The following is a 12,992-nucleotide window of genomic DNA, read 5'->3' on the forward strand; positions in this document are numbered from 1 at the left end:
TTAACAGTGATCAGTGGAGTCATCAGACACGTCAATGTCCACGTCTGAGTCGGAGAACTCCTCGTCCCCTTCGTCTCCGTGCCCCTGGGACCCCGGGCTCTTGGGGGGTGCAGCCAGGCCCAGCTTGGCCAGCTTGGCTTGCTGCTGCTCCAGACTCTGCTTGCGCCACTTGATGCGTCGGTTCTGGAACCAGACTTTGACCTGGAGACAGAGGAGAACGGTTAGAAACACTGAGATGTCTTAAAAGTATTGCAGGGTTTGTATTCAGCCCAGGTGTCTGGTTGGTCACATGTTCTCACCTGAGCTTCTGTGAGCTGCAGAGCGGAGGCCAGGAGGAACCTCTCGGATCCCACCATGTACTGCTGCCGGGCGAACTCCTTCTCCAGCCGGGACAGCTGCTCGCTGGTGAAGCTGGTGCGCATCCTCTTGGATTTCCCACCTTTGCTTTTGAAGGAGTGCAGCCCGCCGTTGACTTTGGACATTGAAGCTGTGGAGCAGAGATGACACATTAGAATCAAACTGTCACGCAGAGTTCATTCTTGGGCCAAATTTACTTTTTTTTAAGTGCCAATGATTCACAAATCACTCAGCTTACCTTGTGCGTAAAAGGCTCCACGACACGTTGCCTGGTAGGTGAACGGAGGGCAGCAGTAGATGGAGTATCCAGGCTGCGTGTGAGCAGCAGAGTGCATCATGTTTGTTGGCGAGTAGACGTAAGGTCTCGGTGCCATGGGTAAACCTGCGTGTCCTGTGTGTCCTGGGAGAGGCAGGACTGGAGTCCCTGGCTGGTATTTCACTCCGCATGGAGCAGGACTCGCCCGGTCACTGGTCTTATCCTCTGGTTTAGCGAGCAAAGCATCGATGGTGAAGGATTTTCCACTCGGTGGCTTCGTTGGGTATCTCTGGCTCTCCTGGTACTGCGGATACAGAGAAGCTGGTGCGTAATTACGCAGAGGGAATCCATAAAGTCCGACTGGTCTGTTGGGCACCTGCATTCTGCCTGGAGGGAGTTTTCAAAGTGGAAAAAAAAGAAGATCTGTGATGAAAAACGTGTTGTTGCTCCAAGGTCCAGCGAGAGAGTGAGTGCTGCTCCTCCTCAGAGACCCCCGAGCCTTATACTCCCCAAGCACACAGAGGTGTCAACAGCCCCCCCACCGAGCCTTTGTCTTTCTAAGTAGCAGATGAGAGAAACGAACATCCCGACAACGTATCCAATTAATTGGTGGAGTAATACAAGCTGGGATTGTCAAACATCCTAACCCTTTGAATGACAAGGCTTTTGAAGAGCGGGTGGGTGGGGGCAGGAGAGTCAGAAGAGATTTACTGGGCTACAAATTCTTTGCATGGATCTTAAGTCCAAATGTAATCATTACCGCTGGGAAAAGCCTTGATGTTTCCAAATCATCTTATTTGGAGCCTGTTAAGTCCTGGCTGCCCGACAGATGCTTTAAGCAGCGTAGCAAGTCGCTGCACAATTGGAAACCGACTTAAAGTTGTACAATCTATACAGAGAACCCACTGTGTTGACTTAATTGATTTACTCATCCTTCTTTTCTTTCTCTTTTTTTTTTTTTTAGCTCCACTCCAAGCCCTTTGACGCATTTTTTAAACTTCTCTTTCAGCTTTAGGTGATTCGAGGATTTGTCTCAAGTGGCTGCAAATCAAGACCCTCGCCCCCCTCCCTCTCCTATGTAAACAGTCCATAATCTTTCTCCTGTATGAAATGAATGTGCTCTATTTCCCAAAGTGTGCCTTTTAACAGCAGTGGTGTCGCTCTTGGAATTGAGTAAGTGGTAATGGAGGCGTCAAATCTGGCGACTCGGGTGTGGTGACAGATTGGTGCAGCTGAAGTTTTTTTTTTATCAAACTGCAAACTCCACTAATCTCACTCACTCACTGCGTTAATCCACAGCAGGTTGATCCAGCCCAGGCCCTTTGATGGAAGCCAGCTCTGACTGGGAAAAGGCTTGATCCCTAAAACAATCCAAGTTGCTCTAAAGCCCTAAAAACCTAGAGAGTGGATTTATTTATTGTGTTTCGAAACAAAATATCCGAATGCTGCCTCGTTTGCGCTTTTACGCACAGGCCCGATTAGATCCCCCAGCTCCTCCTCTGAGGATGAAGCGCACTGCGGCGGCTTTGAAGGAAGTGATTTGCTTTCTTACACTACCCGAGGACAAAGACATTCCCTCTTTCAACTCGGATTATTGCCAGCTCTGCAAACTTTCCAGGCTCATTTCCATCATTTGGAAGTGGCCCGCGAGCGTCTCCAGCGCCTTAAGTAACTGTTAAAACACATTTAGACACCGAGGCGCAACGCTCGGTGCCTTTGACCTCCGAGCGCTTTATTTATTCTCCTTCGCTGACACTAGAATGTCTAATGAAGGAGGCAAACACAGACTCTCTCTCTCCACAATGAGGAGGCTCCTTCTGGGGGTCCCCGCCCACCCGGACCACCCACCCCAGGCCCCGGTGTTTACTAGCGAGCACCAGCACAAAACCTCTGTCCTGACAAGTCGTTTAATTCACGTTCACTCACGAACTCTTCACCATCATCGAGTTACTGGGGCCTCTATGGGTCCGATCATTAAAGTGCAGAAACAGGTTGAAAGAAGAAGGGATGAAATCCAGGGAGATTTTATTTGCACCTCCAGGTCTTTGAGATTAAATATGATAATAATCCAGTCGTGAGATTCTGCTAGTGATCAACTGAAAGAAAAAGGATTGAGAAATTGATGAGAACCAGTTTCAGACCCAGGGTCCTGGTTGCTGAGTTTTTTTTTTTTTTTTTTCTCGTCTCATTGCTCATTTTCCCACTTTAAGGGCATTTTACAGACTAAATGACTCAATACTGAAATTCATCATTAGTTTTAACTTTAATCTTCACTCCAAGGGATCAGAATCACTTAGAATCAGAATCAGAATTCTTTATATTGCCACGTATATTTGCATATATTAGAAATTGTCATGGTGTGGTTGGTGCACGGTACATAAAAACAAAACAACAATATAAACATTCATATTGTTTATATTGTCGTTTAATTCACGTTCACTCACAAACTCCTCACCATTATCGAGTTACTGGGGCCTCGATAGGTCCGATCATTAAAGTGCAGCAACAGGTTGAAAGAAGGGATGAAAACCAGTGAGATTTGATTTGCACCTCCAGGCCTTTGAGATTAAATATGATAATAATCAAGTGGTGAGATTCTGCAAGTGATCAACTGAAAGAAAAAAGGATTAATCAGAATCAGAATCAGAATTCTTTTAATTGCCAGGTATATTTGCACGTACAGGAAATTGCCTTGGTGTGGTTGGTGCACTGTATATTAATAACAATCAGACATTAAACAACAATATTAAACAAAACAATATATACAGTAAGAGAGTTATTAAGAACTTGATGAGAACCAGTTTCAGACCCAGGGTCCTGGTTGCTGAGTATTTATTTTATATATCTCGTCTCATTGCTCATTTTCCCACTTTTTGGGCATTTTACAGACTAAATGACTCAATACTGAAGTTCATCAATAGTTTTAACTTTAATCTATACTCCAAGGGATCAGAATCATTTAGAATCAGAATCAGAATTATTTTTATTGCCACGTATATTTGCATATATTGGAAATTGTCATGGTGTGGTTGGTGCACTGTACATAAAATCAACAATAAGAGAATATATACTCAGTGGTGTTTTCATCTGATTTCTCCTCTGCTCTTCTGCCTGCTGCAGGTGAAATCCCCTGACTTTCTACCGAGCTGCTGCTGCATGTCCCCCATGTGTATTGAAGCCAGACAAGGAATACACGGCCCATTGTCCCCAGTAGAGTCCTCTTCACATTCATAGTCATGGCCCGAGAGGACAGAAGGGCTGAGCTCTATTAGCTCTATGGGCCATCGTTCCCAAATGAGGCTCTCACCAAAGGTTTGAAACTCCCCATCAGCACTTTAGTCATTCATTCAGTATCTGTGGGTCGGTTGCATGTTCACAGCAAGATGGTTGCTCTTTCTCTGGCATGTTTATAAAACAATAGGTTTGCCTCTAAAAAAGCTTCTTGATTGAACTAAACTTTCCAGGACAACACCTCTTATGATCCAATATCATATATTCTTGTAATGCAGGACGGCTCTGGAATTCAGTTGCCTGTGTTCCATATTTTAACAGCTGATCATATATTGCTGAGTTGAATGAACATTTACACGACAACAACAACAATATTTCTTCCTGAATATATAATTTATAAAGTGTATATATAAAGATTGTACTAAAACTTCAAATGAGTTACAATGTTCCAAAAATTACCAGTGTCTTAATTCTAAAGATTCAAATACAGGCTTGTTAGCACATTTGTGCAACTGAAGAGGACAAACTTTATCCACTTTTGCTCAGATGTATCGTCGTCTCATATGAGCAGATAAGTTTGTCTTATTACACAAGTTGGAAAATAATGTAAATGTCTATTACTCTCTGACCAATTCAGCATCTGCAAACAAAAAGTTTACATCGGTCCTCGGACATAAACGGGTGTTTTAGAGCAATTAGTTCCCAGGCAATATATTAAATTCAAAAATATTACTGTAGAAAAGCCTTGTTAGCTTTACTCCATCTTTAAAAACAATCCAATCGTAACTGGGTAAAAATAGAGATGAAAATCAACAGATGTTATAAATATTGCTGTTATTTCTGTTGCCCAGGAGACGGAGAGACCCTCAGCTCTCTCTCACCTTCAGTTCACACGTGATTGAATGAAACAAAAGCATGAAGAAACACCGTCATCATTATTATTATTGAGGTGAAAGGGGATCGTCTTCTCACCTGCCCGACACATTTAACAGCCACTGTAATCTCAGGCCTTTCCTGTCCACGCACATCCATGGCTAATGACTTTATGAAGCTATTTGCAGAACAATCCAGAACGGCCTGCCTCCATCACCCGGCTGCTGGGCCTGAGGGGTCATTACCAGGACCTGAGGGGCCTTGGCCCTCACCTTGACTATGAATGGGAGTCCAGTGAACGGGCAGGTACTCTCCGTCTGGCTCTAATACACATCCAGGCTCTGCTGCAGGATGATGGTTGTGTGGTTGGGTCTCTGCTCGGCATCAGGAGGAGTCTCATCCGACCTGATCTGATGCTGAATTAGACAAAGTTAGAAAGATAACTTTTACAGATTTGGACAAGCTTTTAGAGCCATTTTCCTTCTTCATCGTCCGGTTCATTGACATTCAAACAAAGGAAAGTTAAATTCAGCCGCCGTAGAGCTTTCAGACTGAATCACAATATTGTCTCTCTCAAGATGTCTTTAAAATCTGCTGCAACTTGCCAGAGAGTCCGAGTCAGATAAAGATAAATCCCAGGGATAAACATCTTAAAACGTGTGAGTCTGGAGGAACCAGCTGATATTAAGACCTGACAATTAAGCTTCTGAAAATCTATCAGTAAAGACAAACTTTTCATTGGAGATGTTGAATCAAAATACATTCTTTTTGTGTCATTAGCTTTGCTGGTACATAAAGCATTACCATATGTACAATTTCTAATTGTGTCAGAGAAAGAAAATATATATACAGTATATATGATTCATTTCAACAAATCATTAAAAATAGTTTCTACTTTTGCGTGTTTGCATCAGAATAATCTAGATTTAGATGTTACCACTGAGACAATAATAAAATTCATTGTATTTCTCACGTTTATTTTACCTTGAAGGAAATCATGTGATTTTTTAAAACATTGTGTTTAGATCTTGGAAACACAAAATGGGATAATTTAATTAAAACACCCCAGAGTTAAATGAGTGATATCAAATAATTTATATAACTCATTGCTGTCATGTATTATACTTTCAAGTCCAAGGACAAGACATGGACATGTCAAAACAAATCAATTCTCCAGTCCTTATGTGGACATGTCTGAGTTAAGGGACATGTCTCTATAGTTAAGTCCTTCAAGTCTTTCAATGCTCATCATTGTAATGATAATGTCATCTGGTGTTTTGAGGTCTAATTGTGTTTTTTTAAATAGCTGAGACCAAGTGTTGGTCTCATTAGGCCAAAAAAGAGCAAAGTCTTAAATCTGTCAAATTGAAATAAATGAAGTCCTTAGATCTAACTCAAGCTGAGGAGGTTGTGAATATGTTCAAAGTGTTTTAAAACAAAGACCTTTGGACCCTTGGACAGAACTGAACTTGCAGAAAGAAAAATAAGATTGTTTTTTTTCTATATAGTATTATTGTTCATGTTTTTAGTTTGTTTTACTTTACATTTATTTATTACAGTCTTTGTCTTCCTGACTTTATACTGTGGCCTGGAAAGGGACATTGTAAATTCAAGTTAATATTATTAATATTCGGTCACATGTAATTGACACAGAGCCTTCAGTCTACAGCTCTGTTAACATCCCTCTAAATTAATTTTCATCACTTTATGAATGATCGACTGTGACTGAATGTGTTTGCAGGACAAAAACTTTTATCAGCTTTCTATCCCATGTCACCAACTCTTTACTGCGGGTTAATGACTCTTATCAGCTCCACATTTGAAATGTGAGATGAACGGACTAACTCCAGCTTTAGAAACTGCTTCTTTCTCCGAAGTCACTATGCAGATTCTGTGTGTTTTTCATTTGCATGTGTGGCAGGATGGAGGAGCCTTCAGCTTCGGCCCATTAGCATCGACACCAGTGCTGTGAAGTGCTACTGCACGAGCTGCTCGGAGGAAACTCCTTCCACACAGAACCGAGCGTCCATGTCATTAACAACTTAATGAGGGATTAACTTTCCACCTGAACAGTATCTGCTGACGGACATGACCGTCCTGTCCCGGGAACGGAGCGTGTGTGTATTGGGCCTGTCTGACACTACACACACTCACACACACACACACACACATATACCTTCACATGATTGGGCTGTGCAGAGTTTACACCTGACTCACCACTTTAACTGGATCATAGTCGATCGAAAGAATAATAATGTTTTTGTCACAGAAAGCTAAATATTTGTGGGGTGTCTGGAGTTTGACTGTGCGTAGGGATAGCGTGATATTTGCAAGCGTTTTATACATTAAACAATTAATGGAGTAATGGGGTTGCTGTCGAAATGCGTCAGTATTTATAGTTGTCAGAATGGCTCATTTGTGTTCTTCACTCACAATGTGCACGTGCGACTTACCTCCTCTCTGGACACCTGAGTAATTTTTGCAATCAAAGGAGGATTGTATATATTATATCATATTGGATGCAATATTTTCAAACTGGTGTGGAGAAGTAGTCATGTCTCTACCCAGGTTAATAATTACGTATGCCATCCTTTTTGCAGTTTGCAGAGATACTGAGGTTTTTATCTGAACACGCTTGTTTCATTTCATTTGGATGATTTCTCTCAGGAAAATGGTTTTGAAGTGTTCATAACCCAAGGAAGGGTTCTATATCAATAAAAAGCTAAAATATAAGGATAGAAAAGACAAGAGGACGATAGCTCCCAGACGGTTGAAGACCCATGTGGCGTACAAGGGTCCCCTGTTAGTTTGACAGTGTGGAAACTTTGCCTGTTACATCCACACATGGGTTAGTCTGGTGGTTTAGTCTGGAGTCAAATTCTCGACCTGAATTATTGTGCCACTTCACCCCTGGAGGTGTAGACGGAACCAGGCTAGCTGTTTCCCTGTGTTTTCAGTCTTTATGCTAAGCTAAGCTAAGCCTGATTTTCGTATTCACTGGGCAGACCCGAGATTCAGCTTTCACCAAAATGTCTTTTCCTTCTAGAATTAAGTCAGAAAATAGCATTCACTGAACGGCAAACAGCTTTTTCTAAAAAACTTGACGTGTAATTAATTTCCTCTGTTTTTCTGGTAAAGCTCATTAACATTTCTAACATCCGAATCAGATCTTGAGTTCATCAGTAAATTATCTAGGGTCTCTTTTATTGTACAGCACATAAAATCACAGTTTTATGGAAAGGAAAATAATGATAACATCATCTGTAAGGTTACAACGTGCTTCACTAGAAAAAAGAAGAATGAATTATAATAAAAGGTTTTCAGTTCAGTTCAGTTTTAAGGGGCCAAATCAAAACATAAGGTCAAGACGTTAAAAGTCAAAGGTCAACTGGAACCTTCGGAGGGATTTCACATCAGTTGTTTCAGACTTTACGGAAAGTGTATTCTTTCTCCTATAAGGTCAATATCAAGTTCTTAAAATTTAACGTTTTCTTCTCTATTTTATAGATTTGTTGATATTTGTATAAAATGTAAATTACATGTGGACTTTTCACATCTCCGCTGATCTGTGAAGCTGCTTCATGAAACCAATCATTCCAGTGTTTTAGAGGAGCCACTTCCCAGGTGCTCTGAGGGCTCCAATGGTGGAGACCCCCCCCCCTGTTTAATGGAGGTGAGAATTGGCGGGTTGGACTTTAACACTTGACCTCTGTTTACACTTCCTGTGGGTGTCACTAGCAGGGGCCGTGCTGCATTGAAAGGAGACACAGAAAGCGTCCGAGCTGAATGCACCGCTGCTCCCGGGCCGTCATTATGAGCACAGGCCATTTCCTCTCTTCACATTCTCTGTTTGCTTATATTACTGCCACACTCCCACCCCCCACCCTTCACCTCCACAGGCCTTTTATAGGAAAATGATGACGAACCTGCAGTCAACGCCTCATCCCACAACAGATCAAAATCGCTCAAAATGAATTGTTATAAATGTTCAACATAGACAAAGTACAACACAAAGTTGCAAAAGAAAAACAAAAAGTTAATCGGAATGTTTCAGGGTTAGAAGAGTCAATTGGATTTCGGTTTGTTTGATATCGAAATCAACAAGGGGAGTAAAAGTTCTGATGTGTCCTCGTTTCAAAGAACTATAAATGGAAATAGGTGCATTTCGAGGATATTAACAGACTAGTTTGTGTAGGGTAGTCGTGTGTTTTATGCTTAAAATACCGCTTCAACTATATTAAACTGAACTGTACACTTTCAAAAAAGGAATATATTTTCTAATTTCTCCCTTTCCATAAAAACAGCATTTACTTTATATCTTTTTGTACGGTGCTGCGGCAGATAGGCATCAAAAGCAATGAGAAGTACACAAAAATATTTGCTTATTATATATTTGAACAGCATAAAGAATTGTGGTGCAAAGAAGACGTTAAAGTGATCGTGTGCTTGCTGTGGTGCTCGTTGTCGTGTTGAGCTCTCAGGTGCAGGTGGTGGGGACAAACTCAAGCACCTACAGTGACATTAACAATAAACGCACAAACGTTCCTGTGTTTTCACAGAGATTAAATAGACGGGGACAATGATGTGCTGCCCTTGTTGTGGTCACATGTGGATAGGAGACCTCACGTTGGATCCTGTTACTGTCTTACGTCTGAGGCTGTTTTTCTGTTTGAGCCATTCACCAGCGACTAACTGTAAAAATATCTTTGTCAACTAATCCCATGATTTCTGTCTCACCACTCTGATTTAGCATTAGACCCTTTTATGACATATTTCACAGACAACTCTGAGTATGAAGTCAATGCAGAAAGAGGTTGTATGACTGTGCTTTAAATTTCTTTGGCACGTTTCCTCACATACTTTTCTTTAAGTGTGATTTTTCCGACAGTTGTTTTCGAGGCCTGCTTCTGTCTGCAGTGATGAGGCCTGCAGCCGTCCCACCTCGGCTGTCGTCCATCAGTGTGTGTCCGTGTAACTTCCGAGATGAGCAGAGGACAATCAGAGCCTCGGACAGCAGATCAAAGCGTCCGTCTCCGTGGAGAAAAGCCAAACAAAGACAGATGAGCTGAGACTTTGTGAGCTGGCAATGGACTCAGAGTGTCGGGAACAATAATTGGAGCAGACAGCCCATTACACCTCACTTCCCCGGCTTTTAACTTATGCAAAGAGTGAAGGACACAGCAGCTAATTTAGTGTTTTTACAGGAGCAGAATGAGCACTTCAAACAGGACCACACACACACGGACAGGTACAGACCACATCTGCTGAACATCTGCTGACATCTGGTGGAGGAGAGAAGTAGAGACACTCTGAACAGGCTCTTACATCTCGTTCCACAGACACTATACTTTTCAGTTGATTAAAATCACAATAATTATATTAAAACAGAAATATATTCTATTATAACAATTATTATCTAGAGTTGACCCAAAAAAACTGAAGATCTGAGAATTGTTACTTCCTGTATTCAACCTGGGTTATTATTATTGTTGTTATTAATAAGAAGATCTAAAACCTAAATCCTACTTTAGTCTCGAAAAATCAACCTTAACCATAGTCCATTTACAACTTTGATTTGAAAATTTAATAATTATTATTAATATGAGATGTGTGTTTTAAGAAAATGCTCATAAAAATAGAAAATGAATGACAGTGGCGCGTGGGCCTGATACGTTTTCAATATTATGACAACAGTAGCACCACTGAAGATACCCACTGCTGATGCCAGAGTAGTAGTGGAATAGTTTATAATTTCTCTCATTAAATATTGCAAATGTAAATGTCTGTGAATCACGGTCAAGGATATTTACATATTTTTCACTCAGGTTTGGAAGGAAGAAAACTACTTCCTTCAGTCTTGCAGCTCAGTTTGTCTTCATCCTGATTCAGTCCTTTTTTAGGTCCTTCGAGCACTATTCCATCTCACTCCTCTGTGTTGGACTCTTCGGGGTTTTTGCTTCTACATTTCAGCATTTTTACTAGGTACAAAATCAAAAAGACACTCCTCATCCTGTGCTTGGTTTGAAATTCCCGTCCTCTGCACAAGTAGTTATATAATTCAACTTCTTTTAATGCTCGACACTAACATATTTTGTCTTCCACAGTTGTTGAGTCAGACTAGGCAAGTGCCCTTTGCAAGTCTCATGGCCGGAATATTATTTTGCTCATGCTCGAATGCTTTGGAAAGAAAGGTAAGAAGATGGACAGGTCTGTAGCTGTTTACTTCAGACAGGTTGAGGGTGGGTCTCTTCAGGAGAGGGTTTACTCTTGACTCTCAGTTGACAGGGAAGTGTTGATAAGATGGGTGAGAAAAAGGAAGAAGGTCAAGAGCATTAGACTGGAGAATGTGAGAAGGGATGTGACAAGGGGGCAGGTGGTTGGGCGGGTCAGAGGTTACCAGGGTAAGAACTTGATTGGGATACAGGGGGGTGAAGGAGGAGAGAATCTGGTCCACTTATACTTTTACCCTAAAGTGGAATGACCTAGCTATGCGATGTGGTTTATGTTTCTGCACAAAACACATCCACTGCTCCACATCTCCACAATTAGTTCATGTTTCAGTCAGAATGACGATAGAAAGTAAATGGTGAAAAACACCTGCTCACTTATCAATCGTCTCCTGAGCTGCGACTGGTTTCAAGGGGACAGAAGTAAGTTAAAGAACACAGGGCGCCCCCTTGTGTCAGTTTGAGCTGTGGAGTAAATGTGTTACTTAACAGGCCTCAGTGGATTATGAAAGATATGAAAATTCAAAATACCATTTAACGGACATTCTTAGTAATAGAGTCACAAAAACGGTATATTTATGTCATCCGGGTTTACACTTTAAACATGTTTATATCTTTATTACATCACTGACTAATCTGTGGAGGAGGCTGAGAGGTAAAGAGGTAAAGAGGTTAAGAGGTTAAGAGGTAAAGAGGTAAAGAGGTAAAGAGGTGAAGAGCAGCAGCCGTTAGATGGGAGTCGTGGAGTTTGCAGTAAAAAATAAGTTGTTAAGTTGCACTTGCAGCACTTGTAGTTTGGTTTTTGAAGTTAATGTACTCATCGGATTCTTGCTTTTCTGGGTTTCCACAATGATGGAATTCCCTACCAAAGGCCCTGTGAGATGCAAGCTCTGGGAGCATTTTTAAAAAGCAATTGTAAAGTTATTATTTAGCTGTCACACTTCCTTTGTTTTGTTTGAAGCATCTTATACATCTTTCAACATTATATAAAAGAATACTTCAAAGGATTTATTAACCAAATCATTATTTGTTGTTAGTTTGCTTCAATGTCACAGTGTCAAAGGTGCTAGATTCCTTTGATGGCTTAGATGCAAAGGTGAAAGGTTTATACGATCTGAAGAGAGTCTGTATATATTGATAGCCATAGCACCACCTACTGCCAAAAGGAGGTAAGCCTCGTTTTAAAACTTACATTCGATTCAGATACGATTTTTCACCATGGGGTCTATACTTGATGGTGTGGACCGTAATGCGTGACGCAGGAAGTGACGTCTTAAGTGCTCAGGCCCGCACAGTGCTGCTCTTAGCCCTCGTTTGTATATGTTTATTATTTATATGTTTACTTTTTGTCTGTAGGTTTTCTTATGAATGTGCTTCCCTTTTTTACTATTCAACATGTTCCAATGATGGAATTCCCTACCCGAGGCCCTATGAGATGCAAGCTCTGGGAGCATTTTTAAATAGCGGTCACACTTCCTTTGTTTTGTTTGAGGGATGCTATATAAATCAATTTTTAATTATTAATATAGTATTTTATTATCTAAAGAATCAGCTTCGGCTACTGACGGAACTGGGAAGCTGCAATTCAATACATTTGTGTTAATTGTGGAATTATCAGTTTTATTTTGGAAGAGACAATCGTTCTTTATGCCCTGAATAAGATAATAATGCCCAATGAATCAATTCCTTCTTTGAAATATAACGTTTTAGGGATGGGTGCTACAATAAGCTCTCTTATGTCATAAAAGAATGCTGCTAAAAGGTTTAGTTCATCACAAAAAGGTTTAGATCATCACATTACCTTACTAGTTCACTAGTCACAGCCAAATTATCTTACTAGTAAACAATTTATGTCCAAAAACCGCAAATAGTTAACTAGTGACACTGATGTTTTTCTCACTTAACTAAGTGAAGACATTTTGTCTCGTTTTTAACTGCTCTCTCACTCACCTTTACTACCAGAGAATCACCCATTCATCGCCAGACGCTCTGCCAGGATGTGGATGCTTCTCTTTTGGGTCATCTGTGTATTTCTGGCCTCGTCCAGG

At 41.0% G+C, this 12,992-nt stretch overlaps 1 protein-coding gene across 1 annotated transcript; it reads right to left on the bottom strand.

Moving 5' to 3' along the window:
* Positions 1–995, bottom strand: noto (notochord homeobox). Its single transcript, XM_061082085.1, has 3 exons — positions 596–995; positions 300–487; positions 1–201 (listed from the first exon to the last, which is right to left on the bottom strand). The coding sequence occupies exons 1-3, from the start codon at positions 993–995 to the stop codon at positions 1–3; spliced, it is 789 nt and encodes a 262-aa protein (XP_060938068.1).
* Between the last annotated feature and the right edge of the window lie 11,997 nt (positions 996–12,992).

This window comes from Limanda limanda, chromosome 12 (assembly GCF_963576545.1).
Source record: "Limanda limanda chromosome 12, fLimLim1.1, whole genome shotgun sequence".
NCBI lineage: Eukaryota > Metazoa > Chordata > Actinopteri > Pleuronectiformes > Pleuronectidae > Limanda > Limanda limanda.

Coding starts and splice junctions, on each gene's coding strand:
- noto (XM_061082085.1), bottom strand. CDS start 995: ATGCAGGTGCCCAACAGACCAGTCGGACTTTATGGATTCCCTCTGCGT. Junction 488..595: donor TGGAGCCTTTTACGCACAAG/GTAAGCTGAGTG, acceptor TCTGCTCCACAG/CTTCAATGTCCAAAGTCAAC. Junction 202..299: donor TGCAGCTCACAGAAGCTCAG/GTGAGAACATGT, acceptor CTCTGTCTCCAG/GTCAAAGTCTGGTTCCAGAA.